The sequence below is a fragment of the Bos grunniens genome, chromosome 21 (assembly GCF_055505025.1).
Source record: "Bos grunniens cultivar Pamir isolate PY7600 chromosome 21, Bosgru_T2T1.0, whole genome shotgun sequence".
In the NCBI taxonomy this organism is placed as follows: Eukaryota; Metazoa; Chordata; class Mammalia; order Artiodactyla; family Bovidae; genus Bos; species Bos grunniens.
Window position 1 is genome coordinate 45,637,436 of NC_141185.1, and position 25,140 is coordinate 45,662,575.

At 43.6% G+C, this 25,140-nt stretch overlaps 1 protein-coding gene across 2 annotated transcripts in view; it reads right to left on the reverse strand.

Moving 5' to 3' along the window:
• Positions 1-274: 274 nt before the first annotated feature.
• Positions 275-25,140, reverse strand: part of BNC1 (basonuclin zinc finger protein 1) — a 28,766-nt gene continuing 3,900 nt past the window's right edge. Inside the window, exons 2-5 of one of the 2 annotated variants that reach the window (XM_086364274.1) lie at positions 12,533-12,632; positions 11,248-11,483; positions 7,002-8,866; positions 275-2,527 (exon numbers count right to left, since the gene is read on the reverse strand). In XM_086364274.1, the coding sequence (XP_086220400.1) occupies positions 1,846-2,527; positions 7,002-8,866; positions 11,248-11,483; positions 12,533-12,632 (2,883 nt within the window). In that variant the 3' untranslated portion in view covers positions 275-1,845. Of the gene's footprint in view, positions 2,858-7,001; positions 8,867-11,247; positions 11,484-12,532; positions 12,633-25,140 lie in introns of both variants that reach the window. The other variant, XM_086364275.1, reaches the window with a different exon arrangement.

Below are 25,140 nucleotides of genomic sequence, written 5' to 3' on the forward strand. Positions count from 1 at the left end.
AAATCCCAGTATTTTCCTTGATATTTGATAACCAAGCCCCTCCTCCCAGGGAAGTAACCACTTAATTTCTTTGGAACTCATGAACCGCTGCAGTTCCTGTGTGGATGTGGTGTGCATGTGCATGCTTAGTCACTTCAGTCACAGCAATTACTGATTCCTGTCCACTAGACCTCCCCTGAGTGGTGGGATCTGTCAGATGCACAGTGTGTGTGTATGATGACCACATGCACTCATATGATAGGCAGGATGTGTGACAAAACTGCTCTGACAAATGTTTGCCTTTTTAAACAAAAAGTGTGCCATATATTTTTATTAAATCATAGAAAACTCATTTGTATACAAATTTTTCCATTCTGGGGACACTGGAATATGAAACACCTGTGTAACAAAACATTTCAAAGATACATCTCACTTTAAGCAGAGACAAAGTTTAAGTTGTCACATTTATTTTTTTTTTTAAATGTTGAAATAATCATTAACACATTATTGGCTTTTTTTCACCTTTGGGCCAGAGGAATAGTATCTCTTGACTCCCCAATTCTCATTACTCAAACCAACCATGAGTTTAAAAAGTGATTAACTTGAAAGTTTAATACAAAATCAATTTCTTTTTTGCAACCATGGGCTTTTAGGGCAAATGCCGAATTTCAGGAGATGGTCTCCTTTCACAGGACCTGTTAAGCTTCTTTTCTACAACAGCAAACATGTATAATGGTACAGAATATATTTCAGAATAAGTTAAATATTAAGACATACAGTATGGCAATAATGTCCTACTTTTCTTTCTACCACGTAAATTTGAAAGTTCATCCTAATCTTACACATCTGTAAAAGGGTGAAGACTGAGGGATCCAGTGATACTGAAAATACACAACAACTGTCAGAACCACATTCTCTAAATGCTTTGGCTGATTATATACAAATGGTCCTGCCAGCATCATGCCTGCATTCGTTCCACGGGGGCTCTAAATGAAGATTCCGGAGTTCACCAAGCAAAAACAGGCAGTGATTTGAATTTTAGGCTGTCACTCTCTCTGCTTCGGAGCAGAGACTCAAAGGTCACACTGTGACATGTCTGCACTCATCCCAAATACTCATATAACATAAACACAAATTAAATACTATCAAACTTATTTTAAATTAAATTGAAGACCACTATTTTTAAGTGCATGAAGTACTCCCCGCTAGCTTCCTGAACGTGTGTTATGGAGCAAGAACTAATATCCCAGGGAACATCCATGTTCCTACATGTTAAGAGGCCAACCCTCTTTCTCTGAGAACTCCCTGGAGTAACACGTGAGACCTATAGGGGGAAGAAAGTAATTCTCCAATCTAAATGGAGGGAGTCTCAGTCATCTTCCCAAACTCCAGTTTGGATTTCAGACTCATTAAGGCAGGAACTCAAAAAATGTGATCTTTGGGACTGGCTCCTGGTGTCACCTGTGGTGACAGTCTGTGTCCTCAGGACACTTCATTGACCCTTAATACTACAACCTCCCTTCCAGCTCCCCTCCGGGTCCTGGGCCCCTGTGGTCAAGACACAGACCTGGCACTCTCCCAGGTGATGTGTAAACAAATCTGGGAAAACCGCATTTCTGCAAGTGTTTGCTGTCAGCGAAAAACTTCTTGGGCTGAGAAAGATAACAGGAAACACTGCCCCTATGACAGCTTCTCACAAGGCCTCTCTTCTGCTCATCCTGCTCTTGAAGACTATGAAGTCAACCCACACACTCTTTGCCTTGCTTGCCCCAAATGGTATTAAACAGAGTGAGAAACTTTCCTTTGGACTACCTTATTCCTGAATTCCGACCAGTGCTTATTCAAGCCAAGTGGTCTGCCGTCTTGTTACCGCAGGTGACTAGGAGAGGAGGTGAGGCTTCTGTGCAGGTTGGGGTTCTGGCTGTGTCTGTTCCTACTGCGGACAGATGAGAACATGGTGTTGCAGCCGGGGACCTTGCATTTGTGCAGCTGGCGGAGGTGCACGGTCTTGTAGTGGGCCCGGAAGGTCCCCTTATTGCTGTATGTCTTCTGACAGAGGTGACACGTCAGGGGCAGCCCGGAAGGTAAGCTGGCGAGGCTCTGGTCAGCCTTCCCCATCAGGACGCAGAGTGGGTAGTCCTCCCCAGGCACCAGGCCTGGCCCATCACAGGTCCCGTCGCAGTCCTCCGTGAGCACAGCGCCCTCCTCGCTGGCCCCGTCTGAGTCCCAGGAGGAGTGGCTGCTGCTCTCCGACTTCACGCTCGAGGTAGTGCTCAGATCCAAGACAGTGCCCTCGCTAGGCAGACCAGAGGCATAGCTCTGTAGGCCGGCACTGCGGACCTGGGCTAGTGGGTACACCAGACTGCCCATCCGGCTCATCCCCTTGAAGATGACAGACGTCTGGGAGGCTTGCGGTGTGAAGGCTGCCTCCTGGTACGCCTCCTGGGCTGTATCTTTCAGGAGGTAAGCTGCCCGGAAGGGGTCTTCACCGCTCTCCAGCGCTTCTTGGGGCAATACTTTCTGGTGGAGGTTTAGGTTTGAACTGTGTCTACAAGAGTGAAAAGGTGGTTAGCAATGGGTAGGGCTGTCATCTTTGTTGTTTTAAAGACAGTCTTCGTTCTGAGTAGAGACACTAGGCAGACACCGGGAAAACTTGTGGCGTGAGGGAAGTGATGCTAAGGGGCTCAGGATGCAGGGCCTGTGTGGTAGACACTGCCCGCTGCCGTCCATCGCTTGTCCCAAGTCAGCATCTGACAAGGGGAGTTGACAGAATGGGTAGTTCTCTTCAGCTTGCACAGTTTGACTGACATGTAAGTTCCTGTACCTCATCTTTAGAGAATGGCTCGACTGCTTCAGTTAGGCCCATTCAACTGGTACACTGGAACCAGGAGATCCCAGAAGAAAACTGGTTACAAACAGTAAAGAACTAAGCAGAGGACTTTATTTCAATGAAACCAGGAGACACGCTCTTCTAGAGCTGTACTGTCCCAAATAACGGCTACTCATAAGCAGCTACTGAGCACCTGAAAGGTGGCTAATGTCATATATTGAAACGATAATATTTTGAATAGACTGAATGACAGGAAATACATTACTAAATTTACTTCTTTTCACTTTTTTAATGTGGCTATCATAAAATATAAGATTTCCTATGTGGCCTGCATTGTGGACTAGAGCATCTGAACGAAACATCACCACACGGACGTTCTACAGGTGAGAGGCTAGAAGTGGTATATATGTGTGTGAGTGTGCGTGTGTGTGAAATTTAGTTCATATTTGCAACATTTCACTATATACCAGACAGGAATTTTGCAAGTGCAGCACTGTGAGCACACTGCCAATCACCCACCCAATGGTTAGTCCTGAAGGGCAGATAATGAGTATCCATTATGACACATGCCTTTTACTCATAATATATCATTTGGATGTAACTTGTCAATCAATGCTGGCCTTGCTCAGAGATCCCCTAACTTCTGACGAGCAAAAATACCCCTTACTATAGGGCATAGTCTCAAAGGTGACTGAAGAATTATTCTGAGCAGGGAACATACCTCCCCCAGTACAGATCAGGATGCGTGCCAGGGTCAAACTGGGGAAAATATCCTCACCAAAATAACAAGAAATCAGATTTTCTCTTCTAAATCTCCAAAGATGTCTTCAGTGGGGGGCGGGGTGGGGGGATGTTACTCAAAGTGCAAGAAATTTGTTACTCAACTTCTTTTTAATCCTTGTACACTTTCTTTTTTGGGGACATAATCAGAATTATACTCCCAGATCACCCACTTTGCAAGCAGCTCTTCTCCACTGCAACTCTGCCCTGTGATTATGTCAGCGTCCTGGGTTGAAGGGGCAGGTATGTCTCGGCAAAAAACCAGACACTGGATTGACATATAGATTCCAGGATATACAAGTGGTCAAAAAAAGGTCAGACAAACACATTTACTGGAACCCCGTATAGATGTAACAGAGGGATGTAACAGAGGGATGTGATGTAACAGAGGGATGTGATGTAACAGAGGGAACCTCTGGGTCCTGTGCTCAACTCCTGAGGATTCTATGAACACCAAAAGCTAACATGTGGGCAGCACTCTCTCCTTCTTAACCATCCTGAGGGTTAGACGTACTTTCCAAGGTGCCATGTCCCCTAAGGCCAGTGACAACCACATCTGCAAAACCCTGGGACCATGTGCTGGGCTTTCTGCTTCCAGGACTTTGCTAACACTGTGCCTCCTGCCCAGGTCTGCATTTCTTCACTTCAACCTCAACCTCACACTCCAACTCTCCCCTCCCCTGCTCCTGACTATGTAGATTAGCTGATACCAGTGGGTTTCAAAGTGTGATCTGGGTACCCTGAGTGGTCCCTGAGATCTTTTCAGGATGTCCCTCAAGTCAGACTCGTCCCATAACAATACTAAGACATGATTTTCCCTTTCAGCCTCATTCTCTCACTGGCGTGCACGTGTGTGTGCTAAGTCACTTTAGTCAGGTCTGACTCTTTGCAACCCCATGGACTGTAGTCCACCAGGCTCCTCTGTCCATATGATTCTCCAGGCAAGAATACTGGAGTGGGCTGCTGTGCTGCTACTCCAGGGGATCTTTCCCACCCAGGGATCAAACCCCATGACTCTTAAGTCTCCTGCACCGGCGGGCGGGTTCTTTACCACTAGCGCCGCCTGGAGTGCTATTCCAGAGGCCACATGACATGTGATATTTCAACAGACTGAATGCAGAAGCTGACATGAGAATCCAGTCGTCTTCTACTAAAGATACTAGCAAAGCGTAAAACAAAGCCACTTCTCACTAAAGTTCTTGATCCGGAAAATGTAATTTTTCATAAAATTGTAATAAACTAATTTATTAAGTGATGTGATGTACATATTAATTTTTTTCAGTTTTAATTTCTAACACAGTAAATATTGATAGATATACACCCAAACAGACATAAGTTCTTGAGGTTTTAAGAATTCATAAAGGGGTTGTGACATGAAAACTTTTCCAAGTGGTTGGTTTAGATGTAATGCCACATAAAGATGGTTTCTAGGAAACCATCCCTAACTTCTCGAAGAATTTGGTGAGATGCCCTTCCAAGTGCCCATTACAGTCTGTATCCCCCCAGTTAAAGCAGCCACCACAGTCAATTGTAATCGCCCGTGTACTACTGCCTCCCCACTGGCCTTTGTGGGCAGGGACTGTGTCCAGAGCACCTAACACAGAAGGTGATTAAACACTTGTGGGCTAAGTACCCACAGTGCTGTGGCAGTCCCCTTGATGGGTCCTAGGAAGTGCTGTGGGCAGTAACCGTGGCTTGAAGACAGGAAGGCAGCTTCCCTCACAGCAACGCAATTCTCATCTCTGACTCAGAAAAATGGTGGTGGACCTGGGACTGCTAGCCAAGTCCTGTTCAAGATGGTATCGTTTTAATCACAGATCCCAGGGAAAACGCAGTGCCAGTTCTAGATTACTAGAATTAGTGGTTTACATTTAGCATGCGAGATGCTTTCCTGTGGTGTGGGGAGGAGGCTCGCATCTCAGATAGATCCAAAAACAGGAAAATATTAAATATGTGAAAAATAAATATGAATAGTATCTTAAATTCAATATGCCTTCTAACTTAGCAGGTGATGTGGGTCAGAACAGTATCATAAATAACAAGGATAATCTGACTGACAGGACTATCCCTTCTTTATAACAACAGCTTATTCGTGAACAAATTCTTCTCTCGGAGGCTGGAGGAGGAGGACCAGCTCACTAATTAGGTGTCCTGGAGGTTGGGTGCAACACCCAGCAACGGAAACAGGAATTTGAACAAATATCACTCCTGCCCTATCCTCTCTGCTCGAGACAATGAGTGTGTTCTTAGGAGCCCTGTCCAGGAATGTGTGTGGGAGTCTACACCTTTTCGCCCTGTTAATAAATTAGGGGCTACAATTTGGACTAAGGCAATGGGGGTGTTGAGCTGCTTGAAATAAAGCTTGTTTGGACAAATGTAACATTTTAATGTTCTGTGAACCATTTAGCATCTCTAATGCCGCAGCTGAGGGCTGGTTTCATCAGAGGGCTGGTTCTCTCCCTAAAACCTCCTGGTATCATCTTTCGGTAAGCATCTTCTTCCTTTTACAGGCTGGGGAGGTAGGCGACCTGAAGCATGTTTCTGTGACCCAAGTTCATCAAGAAAAACAAGACAGGAATGCCAGTGCTGTGTGACCACAGTGATGAGGGGTACTCTAACCCCTGGCAGTTGGCAAGCAGTCTGAATGAAAACCCAGCACCGACAGACCTCTCATCTTTCAACTACATGTCACAGACATGGAAATAACCTGTTAATTGCCTTTACTCTTTGATAACTCAGTATTTCAGACATCTTCAATCAGGCAGTTATTATTCTTTTCAGATAGAGCAATTAAGTAGAAATCAGAGAAAATGCTTCATTCTGTGGACTTCAGTTTGAAATGAAAGTAAGACAAGTTTTGGGAAGCTACGATCCTAACGTGAAAAGCTCCCTGCTTCCCTTGCTCCTCTAATGCGTGACCTAGTTCATAGTTCCTGATATCCCAAATCACTGGGACCAGATGTGTTTCTGAATCCAGAATTCCTCAGGCTTTAGAAAGGCAGAGTGATGCATACACTGTGATATCACGGTAATGTCCCCATAAGAAATCCATTAACATTTCTGTACTGAATATATACAAAACCCCACACAAAGGGAGACTCTAAAAGATCAGATGGCCTCATGTAATTTCACGTCAGGTCTTGTGACTAAATGAGTTTAAACACTGAAGCCGAAAACACAGGGACCTGGATCTATAGGACACTCTTCCTCAGACCGTGGCCCCTGGAATAGCTCAGTGTCCCCTGGGAACTTAGCAATGCAAACCCTCACATCTGGTCCCAGACCTGCAGTGACGGAAAGAGTAGGAGTGGGGCTCCGAAGTCTGCTTTAATGACCCTCCCGGTGACTCAAGTGCACATTAAAGGTTAAGACCCACTGCCCTGGAAGCAAAGATCGCCAGCAGGCGTCTTACCTGTCCCTGCTCCTGCGGGACGGGAAGCTGGCCTTGCAGCCCTCCACTGTGCACGTGTGCATCTCCCGGGAGTGCATGTTCTTCTGATGCATCTTCACGCCGCAAGCGTTTTTAAAGGTCTTCTTGCAGATGTCACATTGGAAGCGATTCTCCTCCTTTGACCTCACTGATGCTGGCTGACCCAAGTGCTCCGGCTCTTTGGAATCTTCAAAACAAGGAAAAGCCATTCCTTGGGTGGACAAGGCACCAAAGAGCCCCCCGGCCAGCAGGTGCTGCTGCAGTTTGATATAGTCGGGAAAAGGCATGCAGGGCTCCACCCTGGTTGTGAGGTGAGGTTCACGGCCATCCTCCTCTGCGTCCCGTGGCACGGTGTTCAACACTGACTTCTGCCCAGTCTCCCTCTCTGAGTTGCGCATGGCCTGCTCAGGAGTCTGGCGGATGGCTCCACTGGACTCAACTCCTGGCCCGAGATAGCAGGGCCTCTCTTCCTCAAGGCGAGGCCTCTCGGAGCTTCCTGCTGGCGTGTGCAGCTCCTCTGGGGCTCCGTCTGACTGGGGGCTGCAGGTCTCCAGCTCGTCTTCGCTGACCACCTGCAGGGGCATGTCTTCATCAGAGCTCAGAGGCTGCCTCTTCTCATCTGCTGTCTCCATGGTCTCCTTCTCTATTTTGATGGGCATACTGGACTTGCGGGATTTCTTCTTGGGCATGGTATCAAACGGCATTTCGTTCGAAGCCAGCTGTTCCGGGATGGATGAGGACAGCAGAGGGAGGGAGGGCAGCATCCCAGGGGTGTTGGCCAGCTCGGCAGGAGTGGCTGGGCTGCGGTAGAAAGGCAGGACTGGCTGGACAGTCTTCAGGTTGGGGAAGAGCACCCCGTTGTGGCTGAGGCTCGGGAAGGTTGGCTGGCTCCGGGAGTCTTCCACTGCCCCAGCGTAGCCAGGGAGAGGCCGGCAGTCTGGAGGAGTCACCCCGAGGCCTGGGCGCTTGGCGCTCTCCGAGGCAGCCAGTGTCAGGCCGCTCCTCAGGTCTTTGTCCCTGTTGTTTCTGTTCATGGGCATGTGCAGCCGGGGGTTGGGGTTGGCGCTGTGGCGGTTGCGGCTCCTCAGGGAGCTGAACACCATGTTGCAGCCTTCGATGGTGCACTTGTGCTTGATCTTCAGATGGACGGCGTTGTAGTGGATCTTCAGCGTGCCCTTGTCGTAGAAGGTCTTCTCACATGCTGTACAGAACACCCGGCCCTTCTTTGCGCCCAGGCTGTTCCTCTCGGGCTTCACTTTGGCCTCTGGGGACAGCTGTGTCCTTTCGAGCTTCGTGACGATGCTGTATGAGCTGGAGTCGCTGAAGTGGGTACTGTCTTCCTTTTTGGTGACAGCATTGGGACAGTTGAGACACGGATCTTTTTCAACCTGAAATGGGGTAGAACTGGAAGTGAGGAAGCTGCTGTCAGGGAAGGCTCCATGGACTTCCTGTTTGGGGTCCTGGCTTTGGTCTTGACTCTGCTCCAGCACATAGGGGTCGGGCAGTGACCCTATTAGTGCTGGGGGCAAGGGGTTGAAGAACTGGAAAGGCAGCATGAAGGTCATGTTGTTTATGAGGTTCTCGAAGGGGTGCACGCTGCTGGGGTTTCCTTTGTCCACGGGAGTGGGGAGGCTGGCACTCCGATGGCTGCAGCTCTCGATGAAAGCCCTGATGTCAACGTTGGCCGTGGAAGGTGGGATGACAACAGACTGCTCTTCTTTCTCCTGAATTGCCATGAGCTCAACTATGGACTTGGTCTCTCCAAAACGAAGGAACTGCTGTAAGGTGGCCACCTCCTCCTCACTGGTCATGATGCTCCAGTGATCCAGCACTTTTCCCGATGCATCCTAAACCCAAACCAGAATTTAAAAGGACAGTTAATTTACTGTTCCTTACCCTTCCCAGGTGGCTCAGTAGCAAAGAATCTGCCTGCAATGCAGGAGACGTGGGTTTGATCCCTGGGTCAGGAAGATCCCCTGGCATAGGAAATGGCAATCTACTCCAGTATTCTTGCCTGGAAAATCCCATGGACAGAGGAGCCAGGTGGGCTACAGGCCATGGGGTTGCAAAACATTCAGATATGACTGAGCGACTAAACAGGAACCACCACAACCTTTTTCTCTAAGAAAGGAGTCATGCCATGTGGTTAGGGCCTCCACTAGCATCATGGAATACTTTTGTATATATTAGAAAAAGACACCCCTGGGAGTGCTGGGCTTGATGAGTTCAGTCCTCACTCACCCCACTCTCCTAGGAAAGAAACTCTCTGTGGAAAAATAAACTGCACAAATGTGAGTGGTGGTCCAGAAAACAGAAATAAAATTATATCTCCCAAGCCTAAGGGAAGTTTGGTGATTATTTTCCAGCCTATTTCAAACCAATTGGTAGTCATGCATTAGGCATAATAATTTTCTCCCACTAAAATTAAAATATGTATCATTTGAACAACAGTAACTTCTTTATCTAAAGAGTATAGATGGGAAATCAGGCCTAGATATAGCTCAAGTATTTATTTGCTGCAGGTTGAATGATCTTTCCCAAACAACTAACATCAAAATACAAATGAACCTGTATTGATCTATTGCCTGTGTTCACAAAGCAGAGTGGTAATTACACTGGAGTGTTGGAGATTTTTCAAACTCTAGAAAGACCTAACTTTTCCCAAAACTACAATAAATATTTTATCACAGAACATGTATTTGATGGCCTACTGAGATTTTTCACAGTGCATGTAAGAGTTTTGAAGATGATGAGGAATGTAACATCATAAATTTTTCATGCGCTGGAGGTTCAAGGTAATTGATTCCATATTTTTAATCCTAACACTAGAAAGCAAGATTATTAGGATCATTAAATATTGATCTATGTCATAATGTAAGAGCATAATGCTGCTTTACATAAAAGGTGGTTTCTGGCCTGCTAGGGGTCCCGCACTCGAGGTGAGCCAACAGGGTTCCAGAGGAAGCCTGCAGGTGTTGTCAGAGTCAGAGAGAAGTGGGTTCACATTTCCAGTCTGCTGCATGCACACTGAGGGACTTCAGCAAGATCCAGAAGCATTCAGCCTCTCTTTTCCCACCTGGAAAATGGGGATAATCGACCTACCTTGTGAGATGACTGGAAGAGGGACTAAGTCAGTAAATGGTTGTTTTTTGTGCTTGTTTCAAGTTTATGGCCTAGCTGAGTTAGACTGAATGTATGTGAGTCTTGGAAATACATTCATCTGCCCATCTCATTGAAATTTTTACCAAAGTCAGCTGATATTTTCTAGCATAGTGAAAGGGAAGAAAATGCTGTAGCTGTTTCCTATGTCAGAGAAATCCAGGAAACATGTTCTTTGCCTGTGAAAACACCTCGACAGCCTCTCTGGATAGGAAGCATAAGGTCGACCCCTGGAACACAAAGAGAGGTGAAACCACTCTGCAAAGCAGAGAGATGAGAGAAGGGATGAAAGGCATAGGATGATGGAGTGATGCAGAGGAGAGGCAAGAAGGCTGGAAGAGAACTGGTAGGAGAGACAACGAGTGACAGTACGCCCACAGAACTATCACAAGTCATCGGGGACTGGGAAGGAAGATCAGCAACTGCGTGGATGGCAGAGGGCTTTAAAGGACAGGAAGGCATGGGATGAAATTGAAACTGTCTGCTATGCCTTTCTGCAACGTTAAGTTCCTCAACCCCACACCCTCAGTAAAACTGGAAACCAATGATGTTGTGTGTCAGTAAATGCTCTGAGGATGATAAAAGAAATGGAGGCAGTGCCAAGGATGGGGCCAACAGCTGACTGTTCGAGTGAGTATGCAATGTTGGCTGTGCAAGCTGGTGAGTGAAACCCAAATCAGAGAACATGCAATGGTCCAACTCCCTGAAGTCTAACAGATACCAGTGCCTGTGTGCTCAGTCATGTCTGACTCTTTGCAACACCATGGACTATAGCCCGCCAGGCTGCTCTGTCCATGAGATTTCCCAGAGAATACTGGAGTGGGTTGCCATGCCCTCCTCCAGGAGATCTTCCCAACCCAGGGATCGAACTCACATCTCCTGCACCGGCAGGCAGGTTCTTTACCACTGTGCCACAAGGAAAGCAATGGATTTCTCCCAGAATGTGAGATAGGGCTGAGGCCAAGATGAATGACGATGAAAGGGAGGGATGACTACTGGAGGCTGGAGCACTGATGGCACTGCGTTACACCTGTCCTGCTCTCGGGGAGTGGCGCCCACATCCCTGTACCTGTAGCACGTATCCTCGGATGTAATCCTGGAGGGTCCAGTCCAAGGCGTGCAGGATCTGGAGGACTTCGTCTTGCTTCAGCACACTGAAGAGCCGGTCCAGAAGGATCTTCAGGCGGACAGGGATGGCCTGGGTCCCATAGAGCATAAGGCTGCTGATGTCGAACACCACGTTGGACTGGACGATCTCCACCTGGCTTGTGGGGTACATGGCGGGGATCCTCAGCTTACTCAGAGCTGAAAAAGGAAATTGAAAAAATGTTGTTTTTCAAGATTCTACCTTTAAGAGAAAAACACCGCTTGGGAAGTGGGCTAAGGGCTAACTCTCAGTTATTTGTGCCAATGGAAAAGCCACAAATATGCAAACAATTAATAATCTTAATGGCTATTTGGCTCCACGTTATTCACAGGAACCTCTAAGATAAAATGGAGCGCCCTGAGAGGCCTCTTTTCCCCTTTTCCTGTGGCATGCCTAAGAAGTACAACAGCCACAGGTAAGGACCACACCTGGGAAACTGGTAAAAATGAAGGCGGCAAGTGTGTAATCAAGAGGATGGAAAACCAGGAAGCACAGGGCCTGGGGGAGAACCTGGACTTGGGTTCTCCCCCAACACCTCAGACTGGGGTGGAGCCCCAGTCTGCCACCCTCTTAGCTGTCAGGCTCGGCAATTGAGCCCATGCTGTCCAATGCAACAGTCATCAGTCAAACACAGGTGTTCAAATTTAGATTTACATTAATTAACATTAAATAAAACTAAAAATTCAGCTCGCCCGCTGTGCTAGTCACATTTCAAGGGCTCGTAGCCACATGTGGCTGGTGTAGTGCTGGGTTGTCAGGTTTAGCAAATAAAAACACAGGAAGTTCCTGTTAAACTTGAATATAGATTTCAGATAAACAACAAATAACTGGGATAGAATCTTAAACCAAAAATATTAATTGGGATATACTTAGGCTAAAAAAATTATAGTTTAACTGAAATTCAAATTCAACTGAGCATTCTGATTTTTCATCTAGCAACCCTGGGCTAGAGGCTACTTACTGTATATGCACAGAATATTTCTTTCATTCCAGAACAGCCCTGAAGCACCACTTTCTACATCTTCAGAAGGCAGTGGATAAACACTTTTCAGAGTTAATATCCAAAGAGATAACACATACAGCTCTTAGCCTGTTTCCTGGCACACAGCAGTAACTTCAGATGTTAGCTGTCATTCGTGGATATTAAACCTGTTCCTGAGTAACTGCGTTAGAGGAAACACTACAGGCCAAGGGGGGAAATGGTTACCGTGAGCCACCCATCCATGTCTGCACTGCTCACACTGACGGTGGTTGATCTTCCCTGGTTTGAAGCTTTGGCAGCTGCAGTTCAGAGTACAGCCGATAGCCTACAGGAGAGAACACGGCGACACCTGGCATGTTAGCGATGTGTGGAACACACACAGCATCTACAGAACAGAACGCGTTCCTCCACTGAGCAGCGTTGGCTAAATGACCTGTGCCCACTGCATGCCAGGCCCAGACATGCGTACTGTCCCCTGGAAAGAGGAGCAGCTTACCCTGGCCCTGGAGACAGCAACACACTACACAGATATTCCATATGCAAGGCTGGGTTACAACCCTAGAGCTCTTTATAAGAAAGGATTATAGGCAGGAAGGAGATATCCTGCTTATTATGGAAAGGGCATGGAGAGGGTGAAGAAGAGTCACATTCTCACTAAATCTGTAGGTTGACCAGAACAGCCACCCAGAAAGGGGATACTGGGGCTGCCTTGAAACAAGTAAATAGGAGAATGATCCGAACTGAGAGTAATGCACATGTGTACTTCGTTACTCCCTCCCCCAAACAGGGTAGATGCTGAATATCAAGACAGACCTGGGGACATGCAATGGCTGACCACACCAAGGATCATTCCCTGACTGGACTGTGTGACTGACAGCCAGACGCAGGCTGGACAAGCCCTGCATCAATGCCCAGGTGCAGGTTAAGGTGGTGGGTGTGGCTTGGGGGTGTGGAGTGTGCAAACATACGACTGAAATAGAAGATACAGATGTATGTGTCAACAGAGTTCTAGGATTAACGACAGAGGTTCACATATATTTTTAAGATGGATTTTTCAAAAGGGGATAAGAGGCCGGAGGAATGTAATCTATTATTAAAGAGAAAAAGCTCTCACTGGAGCTCTGTCAGTGAGATTTCTGGGAGGAGGCGCTGGGCGAAATCGTTATGATTCAAGAGAGCTTGGACAGCTGGGGAGTGTCCTGGTGTTTGCAGGCATGAGAAAGCCCTACGATTGGGGTTTAACCTCCATGTGACAATTAAGCGACTGTGTGGCCTTGTGTGTGGACAGGGAAGGAGAGAATCTGGCTGAGGACACATTAAGGAGCATATTAACTAGTCTTCACTTAAAAATCAGTTGTTGGTAGGAGTGTAAAATGGTGCAGCCACTTTGCAAAATAGTCTGACCGATTCTCACAAACAGTTACCTTACCACCAACTGATTCCACTCCTAGGTTGAAGCTGAAGAGAACTGAAAACCTATGTCCACACAAAACTTGTACCTGAACTTTAAAATCAGCATTATTTACTAGCCTCAAAGTGGAAACAACCCCCGTATATATTGACTGATGAACAGATATACAAAATGTGGTATGTCCATACAATGGATATCACTAGGCAATAGGAAGAATGAAGTACTGATACCTGCTAGAACATGTGTGAACTCTGAAACATTTATGATAATGAAAGAAACCAAGTACAAAAGGTCACAGGCTGAATGATTCCACTTATGTGAAACGTCAAGAACAGGCTAATCCATAGAGACCCGAAGCAGACTAGTGGTTACTGGGGTTGTGGGGAGCAGGTAGGATGAGGAGAGACTGCTAATGGGAAAGGGGGGTGTTTTTTTTGTTTTGTTTTCATTGTTTTTAAAGACAGCTTTAAGTTGAGACTATATTAATAGTTCACATATCATACAACACCCATTTAAAGTAAACAAATGATTTTTAGAATATTCAGAGTTGAACAACCATCATCACAATACAATTTTAGAACATTTCCATCATCCCCAAAAGAAACCCTGTGAACAAGTTTATGACAGACATATGCTTTCATGTCTTTGGGATATATTCTTAGGAGTGGAACTGAGGGATCATATAGTAACTCTATGTTTAACTTTCTGAGAAACCCCCAAACTGTTTTTAAAGGTTTATTTTCCCACCAAGGTATGAGGGTTCTGATTTCTCCACATCCTCGCCAACACTAGTTATGGTTTGTGTTTCTATTGTAGTTATCCTACTGGGAATGAGGTGGTATCTCATTGTGTTTTGATCTACATTTCTCTGATGGCTAATGGTGTTCAGCATCTTTTCAAGTGCTCAGTGGCCATCTGTGTGTCTATTCAGATCTTTTGCCCATTTTTAAATTGGGTTGTATTTTTAGTATTGAGTCATAAGAGTTTTTTATATATGCTAGGTACAAGTCCCTTACCAGATATATGAGTGGCAAATACTTTCTCCAATCCTTGGATTATCCTTTCACTTTCTGCATGATAGCCTTTGAAACACAGATGTTTTCAATTTTGACCAGTTTCTTTTTGAGGTAATGGAATGTTCTAAAGTTCTTAGATAGCAGTGATGTTGCACAACTCAATGAATACAGTGAAACCACTCAGTTGAATTTTATGGTATGTGAATTATATTTTGATAAAAATATAATTTTTAAAAATCAGCCCACTACAATATTAGAATGGTTGAAATCCAGAACACTGACAGTATCAAGTGATTGTGAGGATGTGGAACAACAGAAATCTCATTCATTTTGACAACAATGCAAAACATAAAGCAACTTTGAAACTCAGTTTGGTGGTTTCTTACAAAACTAAACACACTCTTACCACACAATTCAGTAAACTGTATTCCTTGGTATTTAAAAGGAGTTGAAAACTTATCACACAAAAACTGCACATGGATGTTTACAGCTGCTTTATTCATAATTTCTAAGATTTAGAAGCAACCAAGATGTCCTTTAGCAGGCAAATAGGTAAATAAACTGTGGTATGCCCAAACAACAGAATATTATTCAGCATTAAAAGACATGCACTATTAAGCCATGAAAAGACATGGATGAAAAGTAAATGTACATTACTAATTGAAAGAAGCCAATCTGAAAAGACTCCATGCTGCACGATTCCAACTATATAACATTCTGGAAAAGGCAGAACTATGGAGACAGAAAAAGTTGGATTAAAGCTCAGCATTCAGAAAACTAAGATCACGCATTCAGTCCCATCACTTATGGGAAATAGATGGGGAAACAGTGTCAGACTTTATTTTTTTTGGGCTTCAAAACCACTGCAGATGGTGACTATAGCCATGAAATTAAAAGACGCTTACTCCTTGGAAGGAAAGCTATGACCAACTTAGCATATTAAAAAGCAGAGATATTACTTTGCCAACAAAGGTCTGTCTAGTCAAGGCTATGGTTTTTCCAGTGGTCATGTATGGATGTGAGAGTTGGACTATAAAGAAAGCTGAGCACCAAAGAATTGATGCTTTTGAACTGTGGTATTGGAGAAGACTCTTGACAGTCCCTTGGACTGCAAGGAGATCCAACCAGTCCATCCTAAAGGAGTTCAGTCCTGGGTGTTCACTGGAAGGACTGATGTTAAAGCTGAGACTCCAATACTTTGGCCACCTGATGTGAAGAGCTGACTCATTGGAAAAGACCCTGATGCTGGGAAAGATTGAGGGCAGGAGGAGAAGGGGATGACAGAGGAGGAGATAGTTGGATGGCATCACCAACTCAATGGACATGAGTTTGGGTAAACTCCAGGAGTTGGTGATGGACAGGGAGGCCAGGTGTGCTGCGGTCCATGGGGTCACAAAGAGTTGGACACGACTCAGCGACTGAACTGAACTGATGGAGACAGAAAAAAGACCAGTCGTTGCCAGGGGCTTGACAGGGGTTGGGGAATGAATAGGTAAAACACAAAAGGGCATTGAAAATGCTTTGTACAATGATATAATGATAGATATACAATGTTGTACGTGTTTTTCAAACCCGCAGGATGTACAACAACAAGCGAGAACTCTGAGGTTAAACCATGGATTTTGGGTGATTATGATGTGTCAATGCTGGTTCATCAATTGTTATCAACCAATGAGGGATGCTGAAAATAGGGCAGGCTATGTTTATGTGGATGTAGGGGTTATATGGGAAATCTTTGTATTGCGTTGGCCAAAAAATTTGTTTCCATTTTTCGGTAAAAAGTTACCAAAAAACACAAAGTTTTTGGACAGTGCAACACTCTCATTTCAAATCTTCTGTGAATCTAAAAGTGTACTAAAAAAAAAAAGTCTTTTTTAAAAAAATCAGTGACCTTACTTAAATACAGGTTAAAATTGGCATGATTTGACTGTTATCTATAGTTTCTTTTGGATTACAATGGGCCTGAACAGAAGAACTAGACAGAGATTTTCAGGTGAAGGAATAAGGCTGCTGATAACTGAGGTGTGCAGCAGGGTAGCAACAGTGTTACCTAGTCCCTTCAAGAGGCTATGAAAAAACGGGAAATCTAGGGGAAAAGGGCTTCGCTCTGTACTAAGTCATAGACTGTAACACAAAGAACTCCAGATGATCAGAACAGCCTCTCACTCTAATCATGCATACATTCTCATCTGGGGTACACCATCCCCAAAAGGTGAGAACTGGTCTATTCTTTTTATGTATAAAGCACACATACACATACATAAACAGATATACAGTAGATGGTGTGACACTAAAATTTTGTTGGTGAGGCACAGTTAGGAAAAACATTTCCAAAGTCTCCTTAGACGTGTGTGGGGATGAATAATGAAAAAGATTGAGAAATATTGCTCTAATGAAAGACATTATATTACTTTTTCATTATAGAGTTTCTACTTGTGTATATATATTGGAGAAGGAAATGGCACCCCACTCCAGTACTCTTGCCTGGAAAATCCCATAGACTGAGAAGCCTGGTAGGCTACCGTCCATGGGGTCGCAAAAGAGTCGGACACGACTGAGTGACTTCACTTCACTTGTATATATACATAGACAAATGTATTACATACATAAACACACACATCTAGACTCATATACACATAATTATATGGTTATCTTGGCTGGAAGTTAAAGGATAAAGATGAGTGATGGTTTAATTTCTATTACACACTGTCAAAATTTAGAAGAGCATCATTAGGTTAGTTTGCGGCATTCCTATGTCGTCCAGCTTCTAAACTTCTGCAACTCTCTGAACATCAGCTCACAGGTGAACCAATCATCTATATTCTTTTTTTTCACAGATCTCAATAGCTACCAGCACACTAAGCACTACACTTCTGAAATATTTCACCACCTACATTCTACAAATATGACTGTCTTCAAGGAAATTTTTAAAAGAAGAAAAGTTCTTATTTTGGATAATGTCCCTCAAGATGCATTCACTTTTTAAAAACAAGGTATTTGAACTATACAAAGTGAATTCACATTTCAAAAAACAGGACCTATCTGAATCAGAGAAAGATGTCCTTGAGCACACACCTCCTCTACTCACTAAAAAGTGCTTGAAAGGCTCACTACTTCGGACCCAGGACAGCAAAACTATAGAAGGAACAATTCCAAACCCATTTCATAGCCTAAGGTTGAAAGTAATTTTTTCTGCATCTCCTGACACCTAACTCTGTGATGCTGATTTCGCCAGCATCACAGACATTCTGAGCTGGGTAATTCTCTGTGATGGGGGCTGTCCTGTGCATTGTAGGATACAGAGAAGCACCCATGGTGTCTATCCACAGTAACACCTCCCCTCTTCCCCAGTTGTGAAAACCAAAAAGTCTCCAGACATTGCCAAATGCCCCCAGCTGAGACTCCGTGATCTAACCTGACTATTCAGATACAGAAGCTTCTAGTTTGGGGCCTGAATTTTAAGCAGCTTTATCTATAATTCCAGTGTATGAATGCTGCTTTATAAAAAAAAAATCATGTAGTTCTATATGAACTTATTTGAATAAGGCTTAATACAGCTCATTAAACATCTATGGAAATACATCTCAGAGGAATTATTTATGAACTAAAAAAAGCTGATTACAGAGTCTAAGAAAACTTCCAATATTAAAGTCCTTGGGTTTTTCCACCCATCTCAGAATTCCACAATGTAGTAAAATTATAGCACCATTATCTAAAGACAAATTAAAACTCCTAGAGTGAAATCAAACCAAAAATTCTAATTACAGGACGAAAAGTACTCATGTAAATCAAAATGGAAAACTCTTTAAAACTTACATCCTTTCTTTTAGAATTCTGATACTCGTTCCATTCTTCAGAAACATAAAGCAGATGTTTACCACATTCTGAATTCATCAAGGCATGATTATGCTTTTTACGCACTCATTTTAATCAGACTATTTCTGAATTGTTATTAGTCACTTTGATGCTCTACAAATCAACATTCAGAATTCTGGCTTGCTTTTTTGTCACTGTCATTTGCTCATTCATCCACCCAGAAATTACTGACACACCTAGCAAGGGATGGATGCTTTAGTTATTTGCAGTCTTGGGCTGCAAAGTCTGGAAAGTTATGACCTAGATATTAGGTAGATTTGAGGGCCCTACTTCCTCTCCTGGATACCTGTCATCTACCTTGAGCATGGCTAGATGCTGCCATGGGCCTCCTGTCAGAAAGGCTGACTGCAGTTCCTAGCAGCAGCCGGAATGGGCACATGGTGGGGAGCATGCACAGACATCCACTGCTGGACAGTGTGGGCCTTTGATGGGATTTGAATTATTGAGCTTGAGAATAGAAACTACCCACTTCAAAGCTATTTTCATCTCTAGTACATGCAAACATTTTCATATCACTGAAGATAAATTCAGGGGGATACTCTTGGGGAACCAGATGGAATGCGGCAGGGGGAAAATCACAGGACTTTTGGGGTTTCCAGACTCATGATACTGACCATCTGAGGAGAGTCATTTGTAATCTGGCTCAGGAACAGAACTGAATTGCATACCAGCCAGACAGCTTTGTAGCATCAAGTTAATCTGCCTTAATAGTAGCCACTAGCCACATGTGGCTATTTAAAATTAATTAAAATAAAAATTCAGTTTTTTAGTCACTGTAGTCACATTTCAAGTGTTCAGGAGCCACAGGTGGCCAGTGGCTACTACACAGGACAGCAGAGACAAGAATATTTCCATCATCACACAAAATCCTACTGGACAGTTCTGAGTCCAATGGTGAGAAGAGCTACTCTTCCAGCATCTGTCTGTCCACACGGCGGCATTAGTATGGAATAGGTGATCTCATTCAGTCCACACTGCCTCACTGTGGGGCAGGAATTATTCTCAGGAAACTTAAATTTACAGAAGATCTGTAATTTTCACAAGGTCACATAGTTTGTGATGGTGATTATTTATCATGTGTGAGGGACTGCAGTAAGCAGTACCAATGAGCTATTTCATTTCTTACTACCATCCCATTTTATAGATGAGGAAACTGAAGAACTTATGGGCTACTTGAAAGTGGTCTCAAATTTGGATATTGAGGGCAGGTTATATCTTGGAATACCAATATTTGGTACTAACTGCATTTGTATTTATGGTTTCATTTAATCTCAATGGCAACTATAAGAACATTAAAGTTTCACATGGTAAAGAAACCCCATTCATTGAATAAATATTTATTGTTTATGAGCCAGGCTTTCTAAACTCTGGAGGCTAAAGTGTTGAATGAGAATGGTAAGTCCTTGCCCTTGAGGAGGAGGGAGACAGAATAAACAAGTAAACAGACAATACCTTTTCAGAATAAGGCAGGTGCTATTAAAGAAACATGCAGAAAACTTTGCTAGCAATTTTCCTGGGTGGCATGGGGAGGTGGGGTAGTGCCTTTCAAACAGGGTCATCATTAAAGGCTTTTGAAGAGAAGACACCTGAACTGAGTTCCAAGGGATGGCAAGGGGCCAGTGAAGAACTGGAGACCGAAGGCAGAGGGCAGAGCAAGTGCAAAGGCTCTGGGGCATGAAAAGAGGCTGGAGGTGTTCAGGGAACAAAAAGGGGCAAGGGCAGCTGGAGCGCAGTTATAAGTTCCATGGTAGAAAATGACGGTCAGAAAGGTGACAGAACCACTCTGCACAGGATCTCATGGGGAAGGCCAAGGAGTATGGATTTTGTCCTGAGTCTAACAGTGAGTCATTGAAAAAAGTATGAAACTATTAATAATATGATTTGCCTGCTAAAGTAACACCTCTGGATGCATAGCTGGGGAAACTGAACTCCTTCCTAAACTCCTTCTCATCATACTGAGCATCTTTCTCTGAGAGACACTGCAATTAATGAGGCACATTAATGAGGATATACAGATAGAGAGTGGAAAAGACCAAAGAGAACAGCAAAACTGCCGTTGCTACCAGGCCTATGACAGATCTTAGGTCCTCTGGGCTCTGGTGATCTGACTCTGCACAGACAGAGCTACCAAAAATACCTATGATAAAAACCTCCCCAAATGTTGTTCCATAATGAATCGTCCCTGAAAGGGGCAACAAGACAAGTGAAACTCCAAACCTTGTGGCTAGCATTGGGTCTGCTATTCCGTAAGCTTTCCAACTGGTATTAAGAGAATAAGGAATGAACCAATGAGAGAGCCGCACCATGCTTATTAATTACAGACACACATCCAATATCCTTTGCCTGATCTGCCTTGGTAAAGAATCTGCCTGTAATGCATGAGACCCAGGTTTGATCCCTGGATGGGGAAGACCCCTGGAGAAGGTAATGGCAACCCACTCCAGTATTCTTGCCTGGACAGAGGACCTGGCAGGCTACAGTCCATGGGGTTGCAAAGTCCAGTTAGTTGCTCATGAACGAGCGACTAATAATTTTGGTGGCCAGATCACTAAGGACTGATGTGTGTAAGTATAAGTTGTTGCGTAGAGGTTTACAGAAAGCTCTTTACAAATGGGAGCTGACTCAGCTGGAGGACTTTTTTTTTGCCATTCTTCCTTCTTCCCTCTTGGAACAAGAGCATGATGCCTGGACCTCATAGGTGCACATGAGCCCAACCTTGAAATCAGGCCCTAAGGATGGCTGAGCAGAAAAGATGGCAACTATTATTTAGGAGCTTTTTCACTAAGCAGCAGCCAAGTGCCATTCCTAATTTACACACTGATCTTCCTATTGACTGTTAAGAGTCCCTTGGACAGCAAGGAGATCAAACTAGTCAATCCTAAAGTCGCTGGAAGGACTGATGCTGAAGCTGCAGATCCAATACTTTGGCCATTTGATGCGAAGAGCTGACTCACTAGAAAAGACTCTGATGGGAAACACTGAGATGGTTGGATGGCATCACCAATTCACATGAACTTGGTCGAACTCCTGGAGATGGTGAGGGACATGGAGGCCTGGCATGCTGCAGTCCATGGGGTCACAAAGAATTGGACACGACTTGGTGACTGAACAACAACTTCCTATTGACTGTGGAGAAGGCAGCATAAAAATTATGCAAAAAAACTACTATTAATAGTAGAGATCACCAAGGCCAAGTTTAGAGTTTATGGTCCTCTCTTTGAGTGTGAGATTCTAAGGTTGGGCCAGATTCTCAGTTCTAAGAATCATAATTTCCCAACTTGAAATCAAAGGATCTGGTCTGCTAAATCACAAATCACTTTTTAAAAGTCACCAAGCTTTGGAGGAAAAGTGATTCAGGTTGTTCCAAACTGTATTTTTAAATGTTGAATATAGACAATTGCTTTTCATATGTTTGAGTCCTGGAAATCTACACTGCATATCAAAAACTGCCAATCTATAATACAAAACATCTTCTAAAGTGGCTGGACCACCCTTACTTTTGGGGAGAGGACTTCTTTCTTTTCATTTACAGTGACAATGTATTTCCATTCTCTCCTGGCTGCAGATCTAGCCTTCCTCGTTTGGAAAAATGCTTGATTCAAGGGTTGGAGATCTCTACCCCATTGCTCTTTGCCTCTTACACACATTTTGTACTTCTAACTTCTCTTACTAGAATTGGCTTTGTTGTTGTTGCTGTTGTTCCCTACTTTCCCTCCTGCCATTTTTCTCTAACTTCTTCCACTTTCCATTAAGTTTTTCTAACATATGCAAACCCACAGAGTTACAACTAGGATTCTAAAAGTAGTATCATTGTTTGCCAGGTGTCCCAGGACAACTCGGTGAAGGGAGAAGAAAATCCATGTGGTCCTTTTGTGTGAGGCAGTTTATCCGCTGCTGGCAGCACCATACTGAGGTCCACCTGGAGAACTCTACATGGACCAGAAGTGTATCGTGCCATCGTCTTCCACAGTAGTTTGACAAAATGAAACCAAAATCTTAACGAATTGTTTTTTTGTTGTTGTTGGGGGGGGGTGTCATCATTTGTTTTTAACACATCTACCATGTACAGGTAATAATTAACAGTGGGGAGCCTCAGGGAGACAGGAGGAGGAACTCCTGGTGTCTGCTCTAGGGGAGCAAGCACATGGCTTCACTGGGAAAGGAAAACCATGCATCCTGGTTGACCAAGAATTGCTGAACAGAGAATATGATTTGCTAAAAATTAGTGTGAGCCATTCAGTATTACTAGAACCTAGTAAATTCAAAAGATAGTAAAAACAAATGTAAAACTCACTGGCCACCTTTCGAGGATGCTATGGAACCAAAAAAATGGTTAAAAAAAAAATAAAGAATCAAGCACGCATCCTTTTTTATACAAAATGTACTGCAAGGCAAGCAAATGGTTGATGAGGCAAGGACTCTCTTTAGAGTATTCCAGTGAATAAATAAATGAAGAATTAGAATACTAGCATTCTGCAACTCTTAACGAAAAGACAACAACCAGGTCGCTTGCCTCAGCATTGGAGGATACATACTACTACATATGGGTGTTCTCGCCCCAGAAGTTCGAATCTGAATTAGATCAAGCCTTTTGGTATAGGGGATGGAGGAATGCTTAAACTTTCCTCACAAAGATATCACAAGGATTGTATGACATCCTTGTGTGACATCACAAGAAAACAAAACCCCAAATCAGGCCGGGGAGTACTCCATAAGACAAATGACCCAGTTTTTTCAATAGGTAAATTGCAAGGAAAAAAGTAAAACATAAATTTGTAGATTAACAGACACAATTTATGGACCTTATTTGAATCCTGATTTGAATAAATCAATGATAATATAAACTTCAAGAGACAATTGAAGGAATCTGAACACTTAGAAATTTAACGACATTCCGAAGTTATTGTTAATTTTTAGGTGCTAAATGGTCAGAATACTACATTTCTTTAAAAAGAGCTTTTTATTTTAGAGCTACATATTAAAATACTTATGAATGAAAAGTTTGAATGTTCAGGATTTGCTTCAAAGGAATTCAGTGTTGATGATGGTGAGGGAAATGGGTAGAAGAAACAGACGAAATGGGATTGGCTCAAAGTTGATCACTGTGGAATCCCCAAGCACGTATCACCAAGCATTCTTAAACTAATCTAATTTTGCTTAAAATTTTGAACAACAAAAAGTGAAAAAAAAAAGATAAATCAAGACTCCACCTCTCCCGGCAATTTTAGTTTTGAGTAAGACGGTGTAGAGGGAGAGAGCAATGTTACGTAGAGGCCAGAGGGGTCTTCATGCTCTCAACAGTGCACACAAGAAACACCACACTCTGTGTGTCAGGCCCAGGAGGCTGATTTCTGTCATGGGCAATGAGAGCTGACTCAGAAAGGCAAAACAGGGTTGGGGTGGGGGTGGGCTGTCCAGATGGGCAGCCACGAGTCTCTCTCTTAGGTTCATGGAATCATTAGGTTCTTAACAATGGGAAGACAAGCATTTACTGTGAGCCTGGTTGAAAGAGGGATGTGAGAAGCCTCAGAAACCGGGAAGGTGGCATCTGCAATATAAAAATGACACTGAAGGAAAACTGACAGAATCTGGTTTCTTACTGCAAGGATGGGGATGAAAAGAGAGGCTGGTCAAAGAAGACTGAGAGGGTGGAGAGGGGTCTGGCAGAGAAAAGGGCAGGTGGGAGGTAGAACTCAGGGAACAGATGTTGGGCCAGGTCTACCTGTGAGTAGAAAGCATGCGTGACACACGTGGAGTGTTCTCTTGCTGCTCAGTTCAAAGAGGGAGATGGGGAAAATACTTGTTCTTTTGATCTCTATAAATCAAAGTATAAACTCTGTGCCAAACTAATTTAACAGCTGTGCCTTTTTTTCTTAAAATTATTAGTTCTAAAAACAGAAAATATAAAAAGCAGAAAAATATGCAAATAAGACCATAGAAGCCAAACCAAATATTTCTTCTTTAAAAAGCTACAACAACAGCAACAAAAATCTATAGTTATATAAATGATACAGATACATTTTTTTTCTCCTTTATGTGTGAGAGACCTCAGTTGTGATTTTCAGAAACCTTTGATAACAAAAAAAATGGAAAAACGTTATTCATGTAGGGAACTTATGGACACAACTGTCAACCTAGGGAAAAAGAAATAAAAACCAAAACAAAAAAACCCCCAACACATTTACACTTCAGGGTAATTCTAACCACACAAACAATGTTAGTTCACCCTTTCTGCTGTTGCAAAATAGTGATGAAATTATGAACATTGCTAAGTAAAATTCTGCAAACCTTTCAGGGACTTAGTGAGAACTAGATTTTAAAGACTAAATATACTAAAAAAAATCCTGAGATTTCCCAAACAAAGTTTTTAAAAAGAAAAGATCAGATTTACGTATGCCATCCTGATCACAGTCTTAACATTCAGCATGGTGTTATTGTGAAACAGGGTTGTCTGTATAAAAATTTTATCCTCATAAAGAATAATGAAAGAAATAATCAGAGGGCTACAGAAGGAGAACAATGCTTCTGGA